General features: G+C 39.8%; 1 protein-coding gene across 1 annotated transcript; it reads right to left on the bottom strand.

Annotated features, from left to right (window-relative positions):
* LOC307000733 (von Willebrand factor A domain-containing protein 7-like) lies at positions 1-16,869 on the bottom strand. Its single transcript, XM_079616522.1, has 15 exons — positions 16,491-16,869; positions 14,719-14,934; positions 13,693-13,977; positions 13,276-13,369; positions 11,726-11,854; positions 6,953-7,139; positions 6,476-6,645; positions 5,562-5,671; positions 4,736-4,852; positions 4,457-4,651; positions 4,132-4,264; positions 2,490-2,636; positions 2,105-2,200; positions 1,205-1,470; positions 1-1,058 (listed from the first exon to the last, which is right to left on the bottom strand). Exons 2-15 carry the CDS (start codon positions 14,914-14,916, stop codon positions 687-689), a joined length of 2,499 nt encoding a protein of 832 aa, XP_079472648.1. The 5' UTR covers positions 14,917-14,934; positions 16,491-16,869; the 3' UTR covers positions 1-686.
* Positions 16,870-18,115: the final 1,246 nt, after the last annotated feature.

The following is an 18,115-nucleotide window of genomic DNA, read 5'->3' as shown; positions in this document are numbered from 1 at the left end:
GGTAAAAACTGTAGTAATAAACTTGCTAGTGAGTATTTGATTATGATTATTCTGGTTTGATTGATTTATCTATTTTATCCTTTTGAATAAAATTATTTCTTTGTTAAATTGGACAACACGACAAAAAAAAAATATATATTTTCATTGTACCACCGAACGTGTTCTTTTTCTTGGGTTTCCTTGGGTTCGTAGTCGTTATCATCTGAATCTAATTATACAGAAAGTACCGCTCTGGTCACACATGCTTTGTTTAAGGTCGTCACCCAAGTGCTTTGTCTTCATTTGTAAGGATATATTATAACTGATAATCACTCATGTGACAGGAGTTCAGTGAAGTCCCTGAGCCAAAGGAGAGGCTGAATGAGAGTGAAAGCAAATGCAAAAAGGAAAACCAACACAATGCCATGAGCTTGAACAATACTGCTCCCCTTGATATGAACTTTGTCTTTAATAAACTTCTAAAACAAGATCAAGAGTTGAGTCTACTTTACTGTTGAAACCACAGCTTACCCACAAATCAAGTGTTCAAATAAAACACACCTGTTTACTATAGAAAGTGAGAGTGAAATTCCAATAGTAAACCTTAATTCTTAAATATTTACAAAGACTCTTTTACACCTAACAATTCAAGACAAGTAAAGAAAGCAACATACAATGTTACATGCTGTGCTAAATATTAATTAGAATCATACAAAATGGGAAACAAAAAAACAGGAGAAAGAAAGACACATGGAAAGTGCGTAAAATCCACTGAAAATAGCATTTGCTGTGGAGACAGTGAATTGCACTATGGCATAATTGAGGTCGATGGAGCCCGGAGCTTCTGCCTCAATAGTGAGTGTGAAATCCGTCCCAGATTCGGTATCGGAGGGTGCAGTCAGTGTGACGCTTCTCTGAGCACTTCCTCCTGCCACAAGGATCAGATAGCGGGGGAAAGACACGCTGAAGCCCAGGTCAGTCCGGGCTCGGATAGTGTAGTTGCCGCCTGTAGTGTTAGAGGTCACTGTGAAATTGAGACCGAATGGGACTCCAGGCTGTGCAATGTTCTGCGAGTGGGCCTGTGCAGGAAGAAATATGGTTAATGTATGTTATTTGTCTTATACAATGATGTGTTTTTTTCTACTCTTTTTTTGTTTTTTGTTTAATGATTGTTGTAAATTACAGCTATTTGTGTACAGAACATTTTTTCATAGATATTTCTTACCGTGATGGTTATTCTAGATCCTTTATATTGGGTGGGTGACTGTCTCTGGAATCGACCAGTTGACGAGGAGTCATTCAACAGTCCTTTAAGTTGGACCACAAATGCCCCCTCTGGGATTCTGTCTACGTTCACCAGGAAGTCTGTCGCTCCCACTGCTTTGATGGTTCCATTAACAACAGCAGATCCTGAAGCTTCAACTAGAAGCACGTCGGTCACTGTGACTGAAACTCCTCCGGTCACAGAGACAAACAAAGTAGCACTCCGACCTGATCAACAATTACAGAAACACACTGAAGTATCAGACATAGGCTGGATGTATGTTTTGTGACAAACAAGAAAAAATATTTCCAAACTTAAGCTGTAGTCAGAAATTGTGATTGTCCGCTGTCAATAGTGTCATGGTGTAAGCCAGATATGGACAACATTGGTACTGTTGGGCTACGGTCCTGCAGAGTTTAGCTCCAACCCTGATAAAAAAAAACTCACCTGTCTATAGTTTTCTAGTAATCCTGAAGATATGGTTCAGGCGTGTTTGATTAGGTTTGGAACTAACCCTGCAGGACAGACCAAAGTTGCCCATCTCTGATGTAAGCTCACACAAAAGTCACCTTAAAACCAAACAGGATTCTTTTGTAACAAGTAAAACCACTGAAAAACTTGAATGCAATGCAAAATATGCATGAGTAGGCTACATGTTTCGCCCCTCACACAAAATTCCAGATTGCACAGATTCCAATTGAAATCACAAGAATTTCCTGAGCAGTGGTAAATGTGACCGCACCTTAAAGCAAAATTATTTTGTGTGACATTTTCCAATCCATTCTGATGCATATACATATATATACTTCCAAGACCCTAGAGGGGACAAGTGGTTTGAAGAATGGATGGATGATGTTATACCAATAAAAGGCCGGGTGAAACTCTGTGCCCATGAGTCTCCATGACCTCCCTCAATGATCTCCACAAAGTAAACAAGGACGTCCAGAGAACTCTGACCTGTATTCACAATTAAAGGAATTCTGAATTATGGACAGGCATGTGTTTATTTTTTGCTTTGACGAACAGGATAAAGATGTTTTCTGTGATAATTGACAGGATATGAGCTTAATTAGTATTTTAAATGTACATGGCAGGAAATCAACACCAGAAAATGTCCAGTACAACTTTTTAATGAAGCTTTTCTAGAACAAATTATTGCTAAAGCTATTTTAAGTTAAATTGCAGGAGTAAAAAATCAACAACATTCAAAACCTTTTAAGGTCATACGCAGAAATGAATACTTTACCGATGACTTTCAGGGTGTAGGAGCTTGTGGAGCTGATATTAATCTTCCATTCCCCTGGCTGGTTGTTTATTTTGAATCTCTTTAGATTCCCTACAGTCAGGATGCTACCCAGAGGACCATTTGCCACTGAACCTGACTGAGACACACCTGAAAGTGGCATTCATTAAATCAGATGTTAATTGGCTTTATGCCCAGCTGCACTACTTCCTGAACTTCAGCTTCAGCTCCTCTGTTTCCTGTCTGCCATTATGGACAAACTGATTAGTCCAGGTGTGCCTGACCTCAGTAACAATAATCAAACACACCTGGAATAATCAGTTTCTCCAATAATGGCAGACAGGAAACAAAGGAGCTGGCTGAAGTTCAGGAAGTAGTGCAGCTGGGCATAAAGCCAATTGCATAATAATGATATGACATAATCACAATGTCAAAGCCCTGACATGCAATGGAGCCTTAAATAGATACTCCACCCAAAAATGTAAATTCTCTTATCATTTACTCACCCTTATAAACACAAAACACATTTTTTTTAGAAAAATAATCCATCTCTGTGATCACATAAAATGCTAGTGGGTGGGTCCCTCAAAGGTGATGCTTCAAAAACCACACAAAGCAAACACGGCAGTATTCCATACGATCACAAATGATGAATCAATGTCTTCTGAAGAGAAGACTAAAACTAAACTATTCCTTCCGGGCCAATGGTTATTTAGAGATGTATGAGAGCATCGTTAAGTTCTACATCAGCATGAAGCTCATGTGAGAAGTGATGCGGAAACACAAAAAAACATAATTTATCAAGCGAGTTTCTCAACGCGCTTACAACATGCAGACATTTACGTCAAGCGTGAATTCATAGACAATTGACCGGAAACAATGGTTTATAATTAAAAAAGTTTAAAATATTACTTTTTTCCCTACCTACAGTGCACCTAATTTAGCTTCAGACAACATTAATTCATCAACTCCGGCTGTAAATTATCGCTGTGTTTTGTCAAGTCACATTTATTTATATAGCGCTTTTTACAATACAGATTCAAAGCAGCTTTACAGAGATAACAGGAAAATAATGCAAAAAAGTTTGTTTCCAGAAGAAAATAGCGTCACAGTCCAGCTTAAGTTAGTTCAGTGATGTTTCATTTTTGTTTAAAAAAAGTTATTCGTTGAAAAAGAGATTTATGCATCAATTTATATATATACGGTAGCCGCTCTGGAGTAAACCATGATGTCATCTTCCAGCTCAGTTCAGTTCTTTTATAACAGTGTCAATGCAGGCAGATCAATATTATTGTTGAATATTAAATGTTAAATTATTTAACATTTATTTAACATAAATTTAATGTACCCAACTAAGCAAGCCAAGCTAATGGCAACAAAGGTGGAAAAAGGCCACAGTGGCAAGGAACAAAAACCTTGGGAGAATCCATGCTCAGGTAGTTTTTGAAGCGTTAACTTCATTATACGGAATCATAGAGATGGCCTATTTTTTTTAAAACTCTTTCTTTGTGTTTATCTGAAGAAGGAAAGTCACACATCTGTGACAGCATGAAGGTGAGTAAATGAAATGAGAATTATGAAACTGATTGATTAAGCACATAGGCTTCTGTAGATGACCATTCGGTTCATAGATGCACAGGCTCACCTGTAGGGCTGTAGAGGGTAAAGACTGGAGAGTCTCCGGTGACATACACAGTCACATTGGACAGAGATGGATCCAACATAAAAGAAAAAAATCCTGCAATGGCTGGACTTCTCTCTATGTAAAGAACAGTCACCTTCAAGAAACATGCATGTTTTACTGTTTTTGAGATTTAAAGAGTTACCTCTAAGAACGGCACAGCTCAAATAAAAGCATTCAGATTAGGATATGATTGGTGGTATAAAGCAAATTGCACTTTATAAAATTCATGTCTATATAATAATGATAGAAGTATCGTTAATAAAGTGATCTTGTTGTTGAAACATACCAGGCCAGTGGCGATTGCATCCATAATGACTGCAGTGGCCTGAGATAGTGTAGAGTTTGTGACCTCTATGGTCTGTCCACCAGAAATATGGGCCAGGTCTCTGTACAGCTGTATATCTGACTGAGACAATAATCTTGATAGCAAGACATTCTGCTGACTACGCGACGAGATGGAGTTTGTCAGCAGGAAAGTGACCTGAAGTGTGGGAAGGAACAAACAAGTATTAAGACATCTGATCCCAACTGAAGAAACAAATCAAGCAGTTCTGCAGATACTCACTGTTGACTTGGTGATTTGTGTCATGGCCTCAACTGCGCTTTTTAATTCTGGGTCCTTTACTGAAGCATCAGTGAAAACAAAAATGTCTGATGATGGATGAGCTTGTGTCAGTGTCAACTATAGATCCATGAAATGATGAAACAGAAAAGACAAGAACTTTTAGCATTATAATAACTGAATATAAGGCTTTCATGAGTTTGTGTTTCCATGTAATCTTAGCGTAAATGGTAAACGGATTTGGCTTGCTGTCTGCTATAGAGGGGCTCAGAGAGGATATTCTACTCAAGCTCCGATTTCTCCTATTACACAGGCAAAATATGGTACAAAAGGAGGCGTAAGGGATGCCGAAAGAACTAACGTAGAGAAGTGGTAAGAGGCTGGTTTTTATACCTTGGTATTAATTAGAAGATTAGATGGGCATACTCCTCCCGAAATTACGTTAATAACTTCACTTATTGTGGATATCAAAGCATAAAATAATTGTTTCCTCTAAATCAAAATTTTCATAACATATTATATGTGCAAACAAATATTTTATTTGTTTGAGTGTACTGGTTTTATAGTGAACTTTTCTCAGGATGAATGAAGGTTTACACTACTGTCCAAAAGACATTGAGCGCACGCACGCACGCACGCACGCACGCACACACGCACAAACACACGCACACACACACACACACACACACACACACACACACACACACACACACACACACACACACACACACACACACACACACACACACACACACACACACACACACACACACACACACACACACACACACACACACACACACACACACACACACACACACACACCTACCAGCAGTCCTGAAAGGCACATCCCTGGATTTGAACCATCAGATGCTGAAAGGGAATTGATTCGCACTTTAAATATATCTGCATTTTCAGTTTTCATCAGAGGTCCAAAACCTGTGAAAAACACAAACACCTCACTACAGGGCACTACAATAACAAAATACACAGGGCATTTTAAACAAACTGTGACTGCATTTTAGCATAAGACTGAAACACAACAAAATGTGAAAAAATAAGGGTCTGATGACTTTCTGAATCCAATGTGTATATACAGTAGGGCTATCAGATAAACAAGTTAAGCAAGTAGAAGCTGGTATATTTACACACTTTATCTTAAAAGGTTAGTTCACCCAAAAATGAAAATAATGTCATTAATGACTGAGAGAATACAATGCTGAATAAAGTCTTATTTTGTGTTATTTTTGGACCAAAAAGTATTTTCGATGCTTCAAAAACTTCTAACTAACCCACTGATGTCACATGGACTACTTTGATGATGTTTTTATTACCTTTCTGGACATGGACAGTATACCGTATATACATTTTCAATGGAGGGACAGAAAGCTCTCGGACTAAATCTAAAATATCTTAAACTGTGTTCCGAAGATGAACGGAGGTCTTACGGGGTTAGAACGACATGAGGGTGAGTCATTAATGACATTATTTTCATTTTTGGGTGAACTAACCCTTTAAGTATCTTTAACAATGCACTTATTGTGTACATATTTGTTTTTACACCGTAATTACAGATGTAATTACACTGTTGACCCTTCTCTTACACCTTTGCACCCCTATACCCACCCATACCAACAAACCTGTCCTTACCCTTACCCGTATCCCATCTCAATAGCACCAAAAACTAATACAATAAGTACATTGTACCTAATGATTTCTTTGACATAAGTGCATAGTAGTTACCCTGGTCATTAAATGGGACTAGAATATATTCTGAAGGTTCCTCTGGTGTTCCTCTCCTGCTGTCTATGATACTGAAGGTCACTCTCTTGGCCTCTGCGATGTAATTAGACATACTGCCCGTGGTGTCAAACACAAAAGCCAGAACTGAGGTCTGACTCAGGCCCATCAATCTGAGAGAGAGAGAGAGAGAGAGAGAGAGCGAGAGAGAGAGAGAGAGAGAGAGAGAGAGAGAGAGAGAGAGAGAGAGAGAGAGAGAGAGAGAGAGAGAGAGAGAGAGAGAGAGAGAGCAGATGAAATGCAATAATTTGCCCAATGGTGACCTAATGTGTGCACCACCAGTTCACAGTGATGTAATTTTCCACCTGTTCCTCATAAAACTATTGCATAGCTTCAGAAAACGTGGACTATAGTGCAAAAATATGAACCACTTATGGAACTATTGTAGCACAAAAGTACCATAAGTCAATAATCTCATACCGAAAAAAGGCTACATTGCCTGTTGCTACTCGGATGTCTTCCAGCAGTTCAATAGTAGCGTTGATGGCCATTTCAGCAGCACGCTGATGAAGGAAGCCGTGACTTGAGCTGATGCCATCCTTGTTGATACCTCCGGTGGGGTCTCTATAACTGGTGCTATCTAAAAGGCCGCCATGGCTACACTTGCCTGAGAGAGAGTTAAATTCACTTTTATATAAACCAAGTATTTCTGAGTGTACAGCATTTAAATTAAATCTTGAACTCTGCAATAAAGCTCAGACAGTAATTGATAGAGTTAATTTAAGGAACTTGTTGGAATATGATGTCTGATGATCTTCCTAAACCCCAATAATTGTGACTGCATACAGTTACCTCTTTTTATCTATACCATTCTTGTAGTAGCTTGACAGTGCAGTATACTAAAATGAAAACTGAGAAAATGTAAAAAGTATAAACATTTACTCAAGCCAAACAAGTCTGAAACAAAGTCTGTAAAAAAAGGGCACAAAGTCATGTGTGTCACGGTGGCTGTAATGATGTGCACGACGAAGAAGTAGAGAAACAGAATTTATTCTTTATTAAACCAACAATGAAACACTTAGGAGATCGCATGCAGGAGATAATCATAAATACATAGAGTAAACACACAATAATAATTAAAATACAAAGAGAAGGTAATTCAAATAAATAGAACAGGTGAATTAAATCAGTAAGAGGGAGGGAGGGAGGGTGCTTTAGAGGAGAACGAGGAGCTGAAGAAGGGCAGGACACCAGAGGATATGACAGAGGGAGGGTGGTGTTGGACTAAAAAATTATAAAATGTTAAAACTAGGTTCCAATACAATAGTATATAAACTGAGAAAGTTCTGTACATTGCATTTTACATTTTGAGGTGTAAATGATGAGATTCAAAGAAGATTAAGTCAAGCAACCCAGGTGTCTGACATTAACCTTTTGTCTTTTTGCACCTCCTGACCAGCGTCAGCGTCCCAAGTTAAGCAAGGCACAGCTGTGCCTTTGTCTCTATGATAATGTGAAGGTATGGGCGATACTGTCAGGCTGATTGGATTAGCATCCAGGCATTTGAATGACACTGTTATGCTGATGAGATCAGGCCTGGGGAAATTCCGGTAACGGGCTGACTCCGGTACTTCATTTGCATGCTTTGTTCAGAGTGTCTCCACCTCTATGTAATCCCTCCCCCTTGAAAGGTATAAACTCTACTGTGATGAGCTATTTTTTAGAGTTGGATTACTACAGCGATGCACAGCGAGTTCTCAATAAAGAGTAACTCCTGCTTGAAAGATATCCCAACGTCTTGGACGAAGGAAAAATTTACAACAGTGGTGATAACGGAGGAAGGAGCCAGAAGCAGAAGTAGCCAGATGAGAACCCAAAGCACAGCTAGGACAATGGACCACGACGGAGTCGAGGGAGGGAGGAGCCATCGTGAATACTTGGCTGACGACACCAGGGGGAGGACTGACAGAGACGAAGAGTAGTTGGATGGTGGGTGGGTACATTTGTGAAGGGGAGAGAAAAAAAAGAAAGAAAAGCTCTGCAAAATAAATCTACTCTAGGTCTTATATTCTATTACGGTGGCTGTAATGATGCGCATAGCGAAGAAATAGAGAAACAAAATATTTATTCTTTAAACCAACAATGGAACACTCAATCACAGGAGCTAATCATAAACACGACCACAAAACATAGTGTCACAGTCACCAGCTCAGTCACCAGTCACCAACTCTGTAACCTGCCAGAACTACACTTCCCAGCATCCCTCCTGGTCCCCACCTGCACTCAGTCAGCCATCACCACACCTGCTGCAGATCATCACCAATCACCTGAGTACTGTCTCGCTGCACCTGCACTCCCTCATCAGCACACCCTTTATATGCCCCGTTCTCCCTTCACTCTGGGTCTGGACTCGTCAATGTTACTATGACAAACAGACTCCTTACCTGAACACTCACCTGAGATCGTCATCCGTATCCTGTCTCCCGTCTGTCTTCAACCCGTCTTTAAGATCCAGTTCCCCTGTCTTCATCACCTTACCAACTGTCTATTCCCTTCTGTTTTGTGACAGAGACCAGACCTTAAAAATTTTAAGCTTGGAAATCGCTTCTATAAATGTTGTCCCTTTGAATAGCAGAAGGATGGTGGAAGGAATAACCGTTTTTATTTTCCAGAATGGCAGAAGCCTGGAGGAATATGTCGCGGAGTTCGTCACCATCAGTCACTGTGCAACTTGCAGTGACCTCACCCTTATGGAGGGATTTTGGTGCGGGCTGGATGATGAGATCCGCCTTGTGATGCCGCGAGGAGACCCAGTATGGACGCTTGAAAGATATATCAACTTTGCGATCTGGATAGATGGATCCTCGTTCATCATTGGCAGAGCGGAGGAAGACACCATCGCCATTGTCCAGTCCCACCTCACACCGGTATGGAAACCAAGCTCCCCGACAGGGTTCAGCCATGAGCCTCGTCCCGTCATGGCCACTGCCATTCCAGAGCCTCGTCCCCAGACAGTCACCGCCGTTCCAGAGCCCGATCCCAAGATGGCCATTACAAAGCCCTCATCCAAGATGGCCACTGAACCACCCAAGTCTCCAGTGAATCTTGCGTCTGAACCACCCAGGCCTCCAGTGAAGCCTGCCGGCGAACCGCCCAAGTCTCCAGTCCCTGTCTTCATCCAGTGTCGAGAGAGGTCTGAAATCCCTGTCCTGTGTCCAGAGAGGCATTCAGTCCCCAAGTTTGCTCCAGAGCCCATAGCCCTCAGTAACAGTCACCAACTCTGTAACCTGCCAGCACTACACTTCCCAGCATCCCTCCTGGTCCCCACCTGCACTCAGTCAGCCATCACCACACCTGCTGCAGATCATCACCAATCACCTGAGTACTGTCTCGCTGCACCTGCACTCCCTCATCAGCACACCCTTTATATGCCCCATTCTCCCTTCACTCTGGGTCTGGACTCGTCAATGTTACTATGACAAACAGACTCCTTACCTGAACACTCACCTGAGATCGTCATCCGTATCCTGTCTCCCGTCTGTCTTCAACCCGTCTTTAAGATCCAGTTCCCCTGTCTTCATCACCTTACCAACTTACCAACATCACCAGAGACCAGACCTTAAAAATTTGAAGCTTGGAAATCGCTTCTATAAATGTTGGCCCTTTGAATAGCAGAAGGATGGTGGAAGGAACAACAGTTTTTATTTTCCAGAATGGCAGAAGCCTGGAGGAATATGTCGCGGAGTTCGTCACCATCAGTCACTGAGCAACTTGCAGTGACCTCACCCTTATGGAGGGATTTTGGTGCAGGCTGGATGATGAGATCCGCTTTGTGATACCACGAGAAGACACAGTATGGACGCTTGAAAGATATATCAACTTTGCGATCTGGATAGATGGATCCTCGTTCATCATTGGCAGAGCGGAGGAAGACACCATCGCCATTGTCCAGTCCTACCTCACACCGGTATGGAAACCAAGCTCCCCGACAGGGTTCAGCCATGAGCCTCGTCCCGTCATGGCCACTGCCATTCCAGAGCCTCGTCCCCAGACAGCCGCCGCCGTTCCAGAGTCTGGTCCCAAGATGGCCACTGCCATTACATAGCCCTCATCCAAGATGGCCACTGAACCACCCAGGCCTCCAGTGAAGCCTGCCAGCGAACCGCCCAAGTCTCCAGTCCCTGTCTTCATCCAGTGTCGAAAGAGGTCTGAAATCCCTGTCCTGTGTTCAGAGAGGCATTCAGTCCCCAAGTTTGCTCCAGAGCCCATAGCTCCATACAGTCACCAACTCTGTAACCTGCCCGAACTACACTTCCCAGCATCCCTCCTGGTCCCCACCTGCACTCAGTCAGCCATCACCACACCTGCTGCAGATCATCACCAATCACCTGAGTACTGTCTCGCTGCACCTGCACTCCCTCATCAGCACACCCTTTATATGCCCCGTTCTCCCTTCACTCTGGGTCTGGACTCGTCAATGTTACTATGACAAACAGACTCCTTACCTGAACACTCACCTGAGATCGTCATCCGTATCCTGTCTCCCGTCTGTCTTCAACCCGTCATTAAGATCCGGTCCCCCTGTCTTAACTCATCTTCATCACCTGCACTGAAACCCACTTTAGTCACCATCCAGCTAAGTCACCATCTGCATCGTTCAGTCACCATTCACTGGTTCTCGCTACTGCTTCACCACTCTGCTTCAATAGAAACTGTTTTACACTTACCACCTATCTGTTCCCTTCTCTGTGTGTGTGTGACACATAGATGATACCGGACAATGAACAGATAGAACTCAGGGTTTAAATACACAGGGAGAGTAATCAAAATAAGTAAGAATGGGTGAATTAAATCATGAACTAATTAGGGCATAAAGAACAGGCAAACCAAGAACCGGAAAAACAGTGAAAACAATACTAAAACAGAACATGCATGTTACAATGTGCTAATATTAATACATTTACTGTATTATGATTGAATTATCCATTACATTGTGTTTTATAATGATAAGAAAATGACCAGTACCTTTTCAAAATTTCCACACACAAAAAAAATTTATTACAGAGATGTAGTAGATCATACAAACAGTGCTTTTGATCACTAGTGTTACAATTTACAGCTTCATCCTATCCCAGGAAATTCAGCTGAAGTAATAGGGCCTACATGTTCTAGTTCGGGAACTGTCTGACTTTGGTCTAAAAAGAGTCTAATAAGCACTTATAACCTATGCTATGAGATGTTAGGCTTCCCTACCTCCAGGTTTGGTTGGGAGTAAAATGCTGAAATATCCTGAAGTTAAGATCTTCTGCTGCAGAACCTCTTGGAGAATGTTGTCACTGCAGTCTTTTCCAACACAGCTTTTGCATGTTTTTGTATTGCGACCTATACATCCAGAAAGATAAGTGTAGGGAATGATATATATGATATATAAACTGGTTAATTGACATGGGTGGACAAATAAAAAATATTTTTGAGATAAATGCGAAGAAAGTACTTCAGGAACAACTATACACAAATCCACCATTCACCATTACTGCGTGCCTTGCTGCTAAGGAAGTAGCGGAAGTAGCGTGTTGATCCCGTAGGCGGCTGTAGCAGATGTTAGCTGTTACTGTACGAAATGTTTTTTTAGTTTTGTTTTTTTAGTACGTATGCTGACCAGTGATGCCGTGAAGAGCATGTTGTGTGGTTGGCTGTTTTAACAACAGCACAAAACTACAGGCCTGGAATAAAACCATTCACGAACCTTTGTTGCACATTGACTGCCCATGTTTACGGCCATACGGATTACACAGAGTCCCTGGTCGTGAAACATATGATTTGTCTACAGCCAGGGCTCAGCAGAAGACAGAGAATGCCGGTCCAGCGCTGATTGAGGAATTAAAGGTTGTATCAGCGATTTCAGGCCTCACATTCATCTAATCTTTCCTAACGATCCGCTAGCTGCCCGCCTCATAAGCAGGCCGTCAAAAAAAAAGGCTTCTCTGTAGGCAGCCTAGGCTCTGAGATCTGCACACAAAAACAAATGGTTTCACCAACCACTCAAAACCAAAATAAAGGATTATTTCCTTTATTTTAATCATTTTACATAATTATAATTTCCTAATTTCATTTATTTCACGGCTCCGGCTTCGCGTGCAGCCTTGCACGAGCGCAAAACCTCACAACACCCAGCCCCTGTCGGTGATTGGTTGGAACACTGTTTATTTTGGTTTTGAGTGGTTGGTGAAACCATTTGTTTTTGTGTGCAGATCTCAGAGCCTAGGCTGCCTACAGAGATGTGTTTTTTTGACAGCCTGCTTATGGGGCGGACAGCTTCCATCGTTAGGAAAGATTAGATGAATGTGATCATTTATTTTTGGGCCTGAAATATAAGACAGTTTGACATCTTTTTTTCTCGCATCTGTGAATTTATTTTTAAATAATTTGCTCTGAGATGAAGCAAATATATTTGTGCGGGAATTTCTCGCACTATAAAAGCTAACCTTGGAGGAATATGTGCGGGAATGGTTTAAATTATGCGTAATCCCCGCATTCCTGCACCGAAATTCAAGCCCTGCATTACATTTGGCTGACGCATTTTTACATTAATACATTATGTTGTCAATAAATTACCTTTATCGGTAAGTTTTGGCCACTGCCTGACATCATCAACCCAATTTCTTTCATGAGCAGGATCCGCTTTCATTGAAATGTCATTAGAGGGTATTCTTCGAAACACTCCGCTGGCACGCAGTAATGGCGGCAGGCAAGATGGCGGCGCCCATAGAGTTTGCGGCGGATTTGTGTATATAGTACAGTACCTGCTAGATTGTTGAGGGGAAGTTCAGGTCTGATCAGGGGGCTGAAAGGAGCAGTGCTTCCCATTTCCACCCAGTTACTGTGGCTATAGAAATCCTGCACACAAAAACGCATTAATTTGCTTAATTGCAAATTTATATACTCAATGTAATCCTATTTTAGCTTATTATATAAACCACAGAACAAAGTACTGTTAACCAAATATTTTCAAAAACGATAGTTTACTTCAAATTCCTTACTAATAATAGTGAGCAGTTTTGTTGTACATATTTTGTTTTTGGTCACGTTTTAGATTATGGTCCAATTCTCACTATTAACTATTAACTATGATTATTGCCTCAATAAACTCTTTATTACTGCTTATTAATAGTTAGCGATGTAGTTGTTAAGTTTAGGAATTGGGCTATGGACTAGCATACCTGTAAAGTATGACATGCAGCCCCCAGACTGGAGCGGGCAGACAAATATCTGCCCTTTTTCATGCTGACTTTCACTGCAGCAATGCCCTGAGTGATGAGGTCCCGTCCATTTTTGAAATCTTCATTATCAAAATGATGAGCAGTGCTGAACTGCTTTCTATCCACAGCTGCATTGCTGATGGAAGTCTGAGAAATTGCCAGACTGAAAGTGGATATTTTTAATAAGGAGGAATATGAATTTGAGCAGGCTCTCTGCACGTCAGTTGCTTTCAATTTGTTGTTGATCTGGAGGTGAGGTGGAAATATGTTAGATTAGACCCACACTGTAAAAAAAAAAAGTTGCTACCTTACATTTACAATCAACTTGGATGTTTAAGTAATTTAAACTAAAATTAGCCTATATGTATAGTAAATATTTATGATAAGAAAAAAAATATTTTAATGAATAAATCTGGTCTTGCACAGAAAATGATTACAAGACATCTCGATTAAAGACCCTTATCACTGAATATCATGATGATAATCAGGTCATCAGTTTAACTGCTTAAAACTGGACTTGTTTCTCTTTGTATGACTACCTGTAAATACTTTTTTTTTTTCAAAATTAAATTTTCCATAATTATACTATTATTTCATTAACATTTTATTAAAACACCATCGTGTCTCTCTGTTTTAAAATAGATGTGCATGCATTCTCTTTTTACTTTCGTTCTATGATATTATAGTGTGATAAGTTTGCAGACATGTTCCAGACTCAATAACATTGTGATTTGGTGTAGATTTTTTTTTAAAGTAGACTCGTGCCACGGTTTGTGTAAAGAAACATGCAATCACATGGATATCCTTGAATGAATGCAAATTGACAAATTCAGAAAAATATGAAATAGGCTGTTCATACAAAGATAAGTCCAGTTGTACATTAAAAAACAACCTACAATATTCTAGAAATATTTCAGCGATTAAAACCACCGGTAAACAGCAGTTTTAGTTCTCAAATTATTTCGCGCTCATAAATTTTCATCTTACAGGTAGTGTAAATTCCCGCCCACGGTCAGCGGCTACGTCACGACACACTTCTGCCATCTTGCGGAGGAAAGCTGCCTCAGTGATTTGTTGATGTGTGAGGGATCCATCAGCAGGAAGGACTTTGAATGCTGCAGCCTGCGGGGGATGAAAGAGAGCCCCCTGGAGGAGAAATACAGCCGCTACAACCAGTGAAGCCATGGCTGTTCACAATCACAACTGTGGGAAAATTCATCAAATTACAAAAATGATACATTTTTATAAAATATGCAAACTTTTTATACTTCCTGACTCTTTAACAATAACCTGGTGAGTGGAATAATGTCTCAAACATGCAGATTAAGTCATCTTCAATCAAGATAAATTAGCATTAAACACCTGTGCTAACTAAACAGTGCATCTGCTTCTGTGTCCGTGGTGGTCGATTCTGTGCACTTATATGCAACAAATTGCCTCTTGAAGATATTAAAGATTGAAAGTAAAAGTAGTGGCGCCTTCAACGCAGTTGAATCTCATCATGTACACCTATTTCAAGGCTGCGTCCGAAAACGTATAGGCAGCTGACTGAGCAAGCGATTAAGAAATTAATCAGTGTAGCCTATGTCTAATTAAATCCCCATGCTTTTGCCAATTATATGTCTTCATATAGCCTACACATTTGTGAATAAAATCACATCATTGCCCTCTTTATTCTATTCACAAATGACCTTAGTTCAATTAGGACATTTATAGCTTTTATAAATGTGCCTTAGAAAAAACAGTAGGCTACTGGTCTGCATCTTGAGACAAAACAATGGCGCGGACATATTTTTAAGATATGTGTCAGTGCAAGTTGCTTTCAAATAAAAGAGCTCAAACATGCATTTTAGTCTGGGATTATCTTAATTAAGCCTTGTCTGTGAAACCGGTGGAGTCAAAGCTCTAAATAACTAGTTTATTGTGGTAAATTTTGATTAACTTGTTGCAGAATTTATAATAGAGAATCTGTTATGGGAATAGATTTTCCACCATATTTATTTTACAAAATGTTGTAGATGTAGTTTCTAGACTTTTATATTTCAAAACAAATGCTATTGATTAATTAAAAAATATTTGCCTTAACAGGGTACTGAGTAGCCATGGTTTGACCTGTAATTATTGCTTTATTGTTACAAGAATGTTATATTCATAAGGGCAAGTACAAGTTAGAATTAGAAGAGCCATGAGTAAAATGTATTCTAATGATGACTGATAGGAAAAAACTGGCCATCAGATATTCCAAGAGATGGTAAATCATTAAGACACTGATGAACTGTAGGAAATAAACAATTAGTAGGAATTCAGAAAAATAAACTTATACAAATTTTTATATAAGAGAGTAGGAAATAGGAAATAAACAATTTCAATATAGAAAATGTTAAGTAAAGTTAGTTTGACTTCCCAGGACATTTTGAATTACAACATTCTGTCTGATAAGGTTCCAGGTGCTTAAAAATAAATGAAATACATCATATATCATATGTAAGAAATTGTAAGGCTATTATTTTATTGCAGTAATGTACCAACTTTGCATGTGTCGATGATACCACAACATATTTTTTTTTGCAAAAATAAATAAATAAACAAACAAACAAACAAATAAATAAACCTTAATAGGGAACATGCCACGGACCCCACTAAAATGGTTCACACTTCAACCCAAACTATGCCCTACTACACAATGAGCAATGTCCTCAGTCAATTTAAAATGACACAATAACAAAAAACAAAAACTAAAAAAATAATATTTTCTTTACCTTGTAGTCGTTTTTTCTTGAGAAGAACGTATTTTCAGGTTCCGTCTTTACAGTATATTTATACCCTTTTACATGTGACGTCAACATCAATGTGCAAAAGAAATCTTGTAAAGCCAGGCAGATAAGTGAAAGGTGATTGTATAAATGATCAACAACAATGAAGACAACCTGTTTCCATTTTAACCATAATTAAAAAGGAAATCACCCATTTAAGTACCATATAAAATATACTAATAATTAAAAAAATAATACACTTGGACTGTTTATTATATTGGCCTACAGAAACCCCTAAATAATTAAGAGGTATGAAGGAGAAGGGAAGCAAAAAAGAAAGTAACCTGTTTAATCAGGTCTGCTTTGTTCATGGTTAAGCCTTTTGCAAACGAAAAGAGTTTGGGCTGGAATGAAGACAGACTTCATTCCCCCACACCCTGATGGTCTTAAAAAGAATCTGGTTCTTGTTGGTTGTGGAACAATATTTAAAACAACCAATCAGTTAAGGGATAATGTCAGAGTTAGGGTTAGGACTGCATGCGTATAGGGAATTGTATCATTGTTATTGACCTATAATTTTCCTCCAGTTTAAGGATTAGATTGTGGTTAGGGTTTGTGGTAGATTTTTCCCTAAACCTAACTACGTACCTGAAATCTAATTACCTGGGGCGTCTCCAATCGACACCAGAGTGTCTACAGTCGACACTTAATAAATATATCTGGGTCTCGTCTACAATCGACGTCCCCTAACGTCTACAGTCGACGTTTAGTAGGCCTATATCTCCAGCGAGTCTACAGTCGACTTCAGCTGAGTTTCCTAACTCTAACTTCCCCTAGTTAGAGTTCCCCTATACTAATGCGCTGCGCAGCATCAATGACGGACAGACTTCAGCAAATGTCCTCTAAATGCTTTAATCATGGCCGGGAGAGTTTCCTGAGCAGTTCTCAGAGAATCTCCCCCAAGAAGAAGCACGGCTGGAGAATCTCAGACAAATTTCAGAGAGACTCCCCTCAGTGAGATTCCCCCAGCAAACACGAATACAACAGTTTTTATAGAATAAGGGGTATGGCAAAAATGACATGAAACATTACATACTGTAATTTCCCCACAATTTGATTGGTTATTCATAGACAAGACCTCTTGTTACTAGGTAACCACAAGGTTTCAAGTTTAGACATCTGTCTAGTTTCATTTCCCATATTTGTTATTTTTACACTCACACAAACAAAGTTTGTCAGAATGTTAGACCTAGAAGGGGACCAGTCAGATTTGGAGTTTTAGCCAAAGGAGAAACATACATTTCAAATTCAAAAGCATATGAATGTTGTTCCTGCCAGAAAAACAAATAAAAAAATCCATCACATTCCTCTCTCTGGTCGTAATAATCACGACCACCACCCGGATTTTCTATTCTTCAAATTAATACTCAGTCCTGCAGTATAGTTTCATTGAACCAAATAAAACCTCAATAAACATCACACAAATTGATTTGTATGCTAAGATTCTACATGCTACCATTAGGAGATATCATTAGGAAACATGGAATTAGCTTTCACTGTTATGCCGATGATACTCAGCTGTATATTTCTTCAAAACCTAATGAAACCTACCAATTCACAAAAACACGTAA

Source organism: Phoxinus phoxinus (assembly GCF_949152265.1).
Source record: "Phoxinus phoxinus genome assembly, chromosome: 6".
NCBI lineage: Eukaryota > Metazoa > Chordata > Actinopteri > Cypriniformes > Leuciscidae > Phoxinus > Phoxinus phoxinus.
The sequence above is the reverse complement of the archived record's forward strand: the minus strand, read 5'-3'. Positions and strand labels throughout refer to the sequence as shown.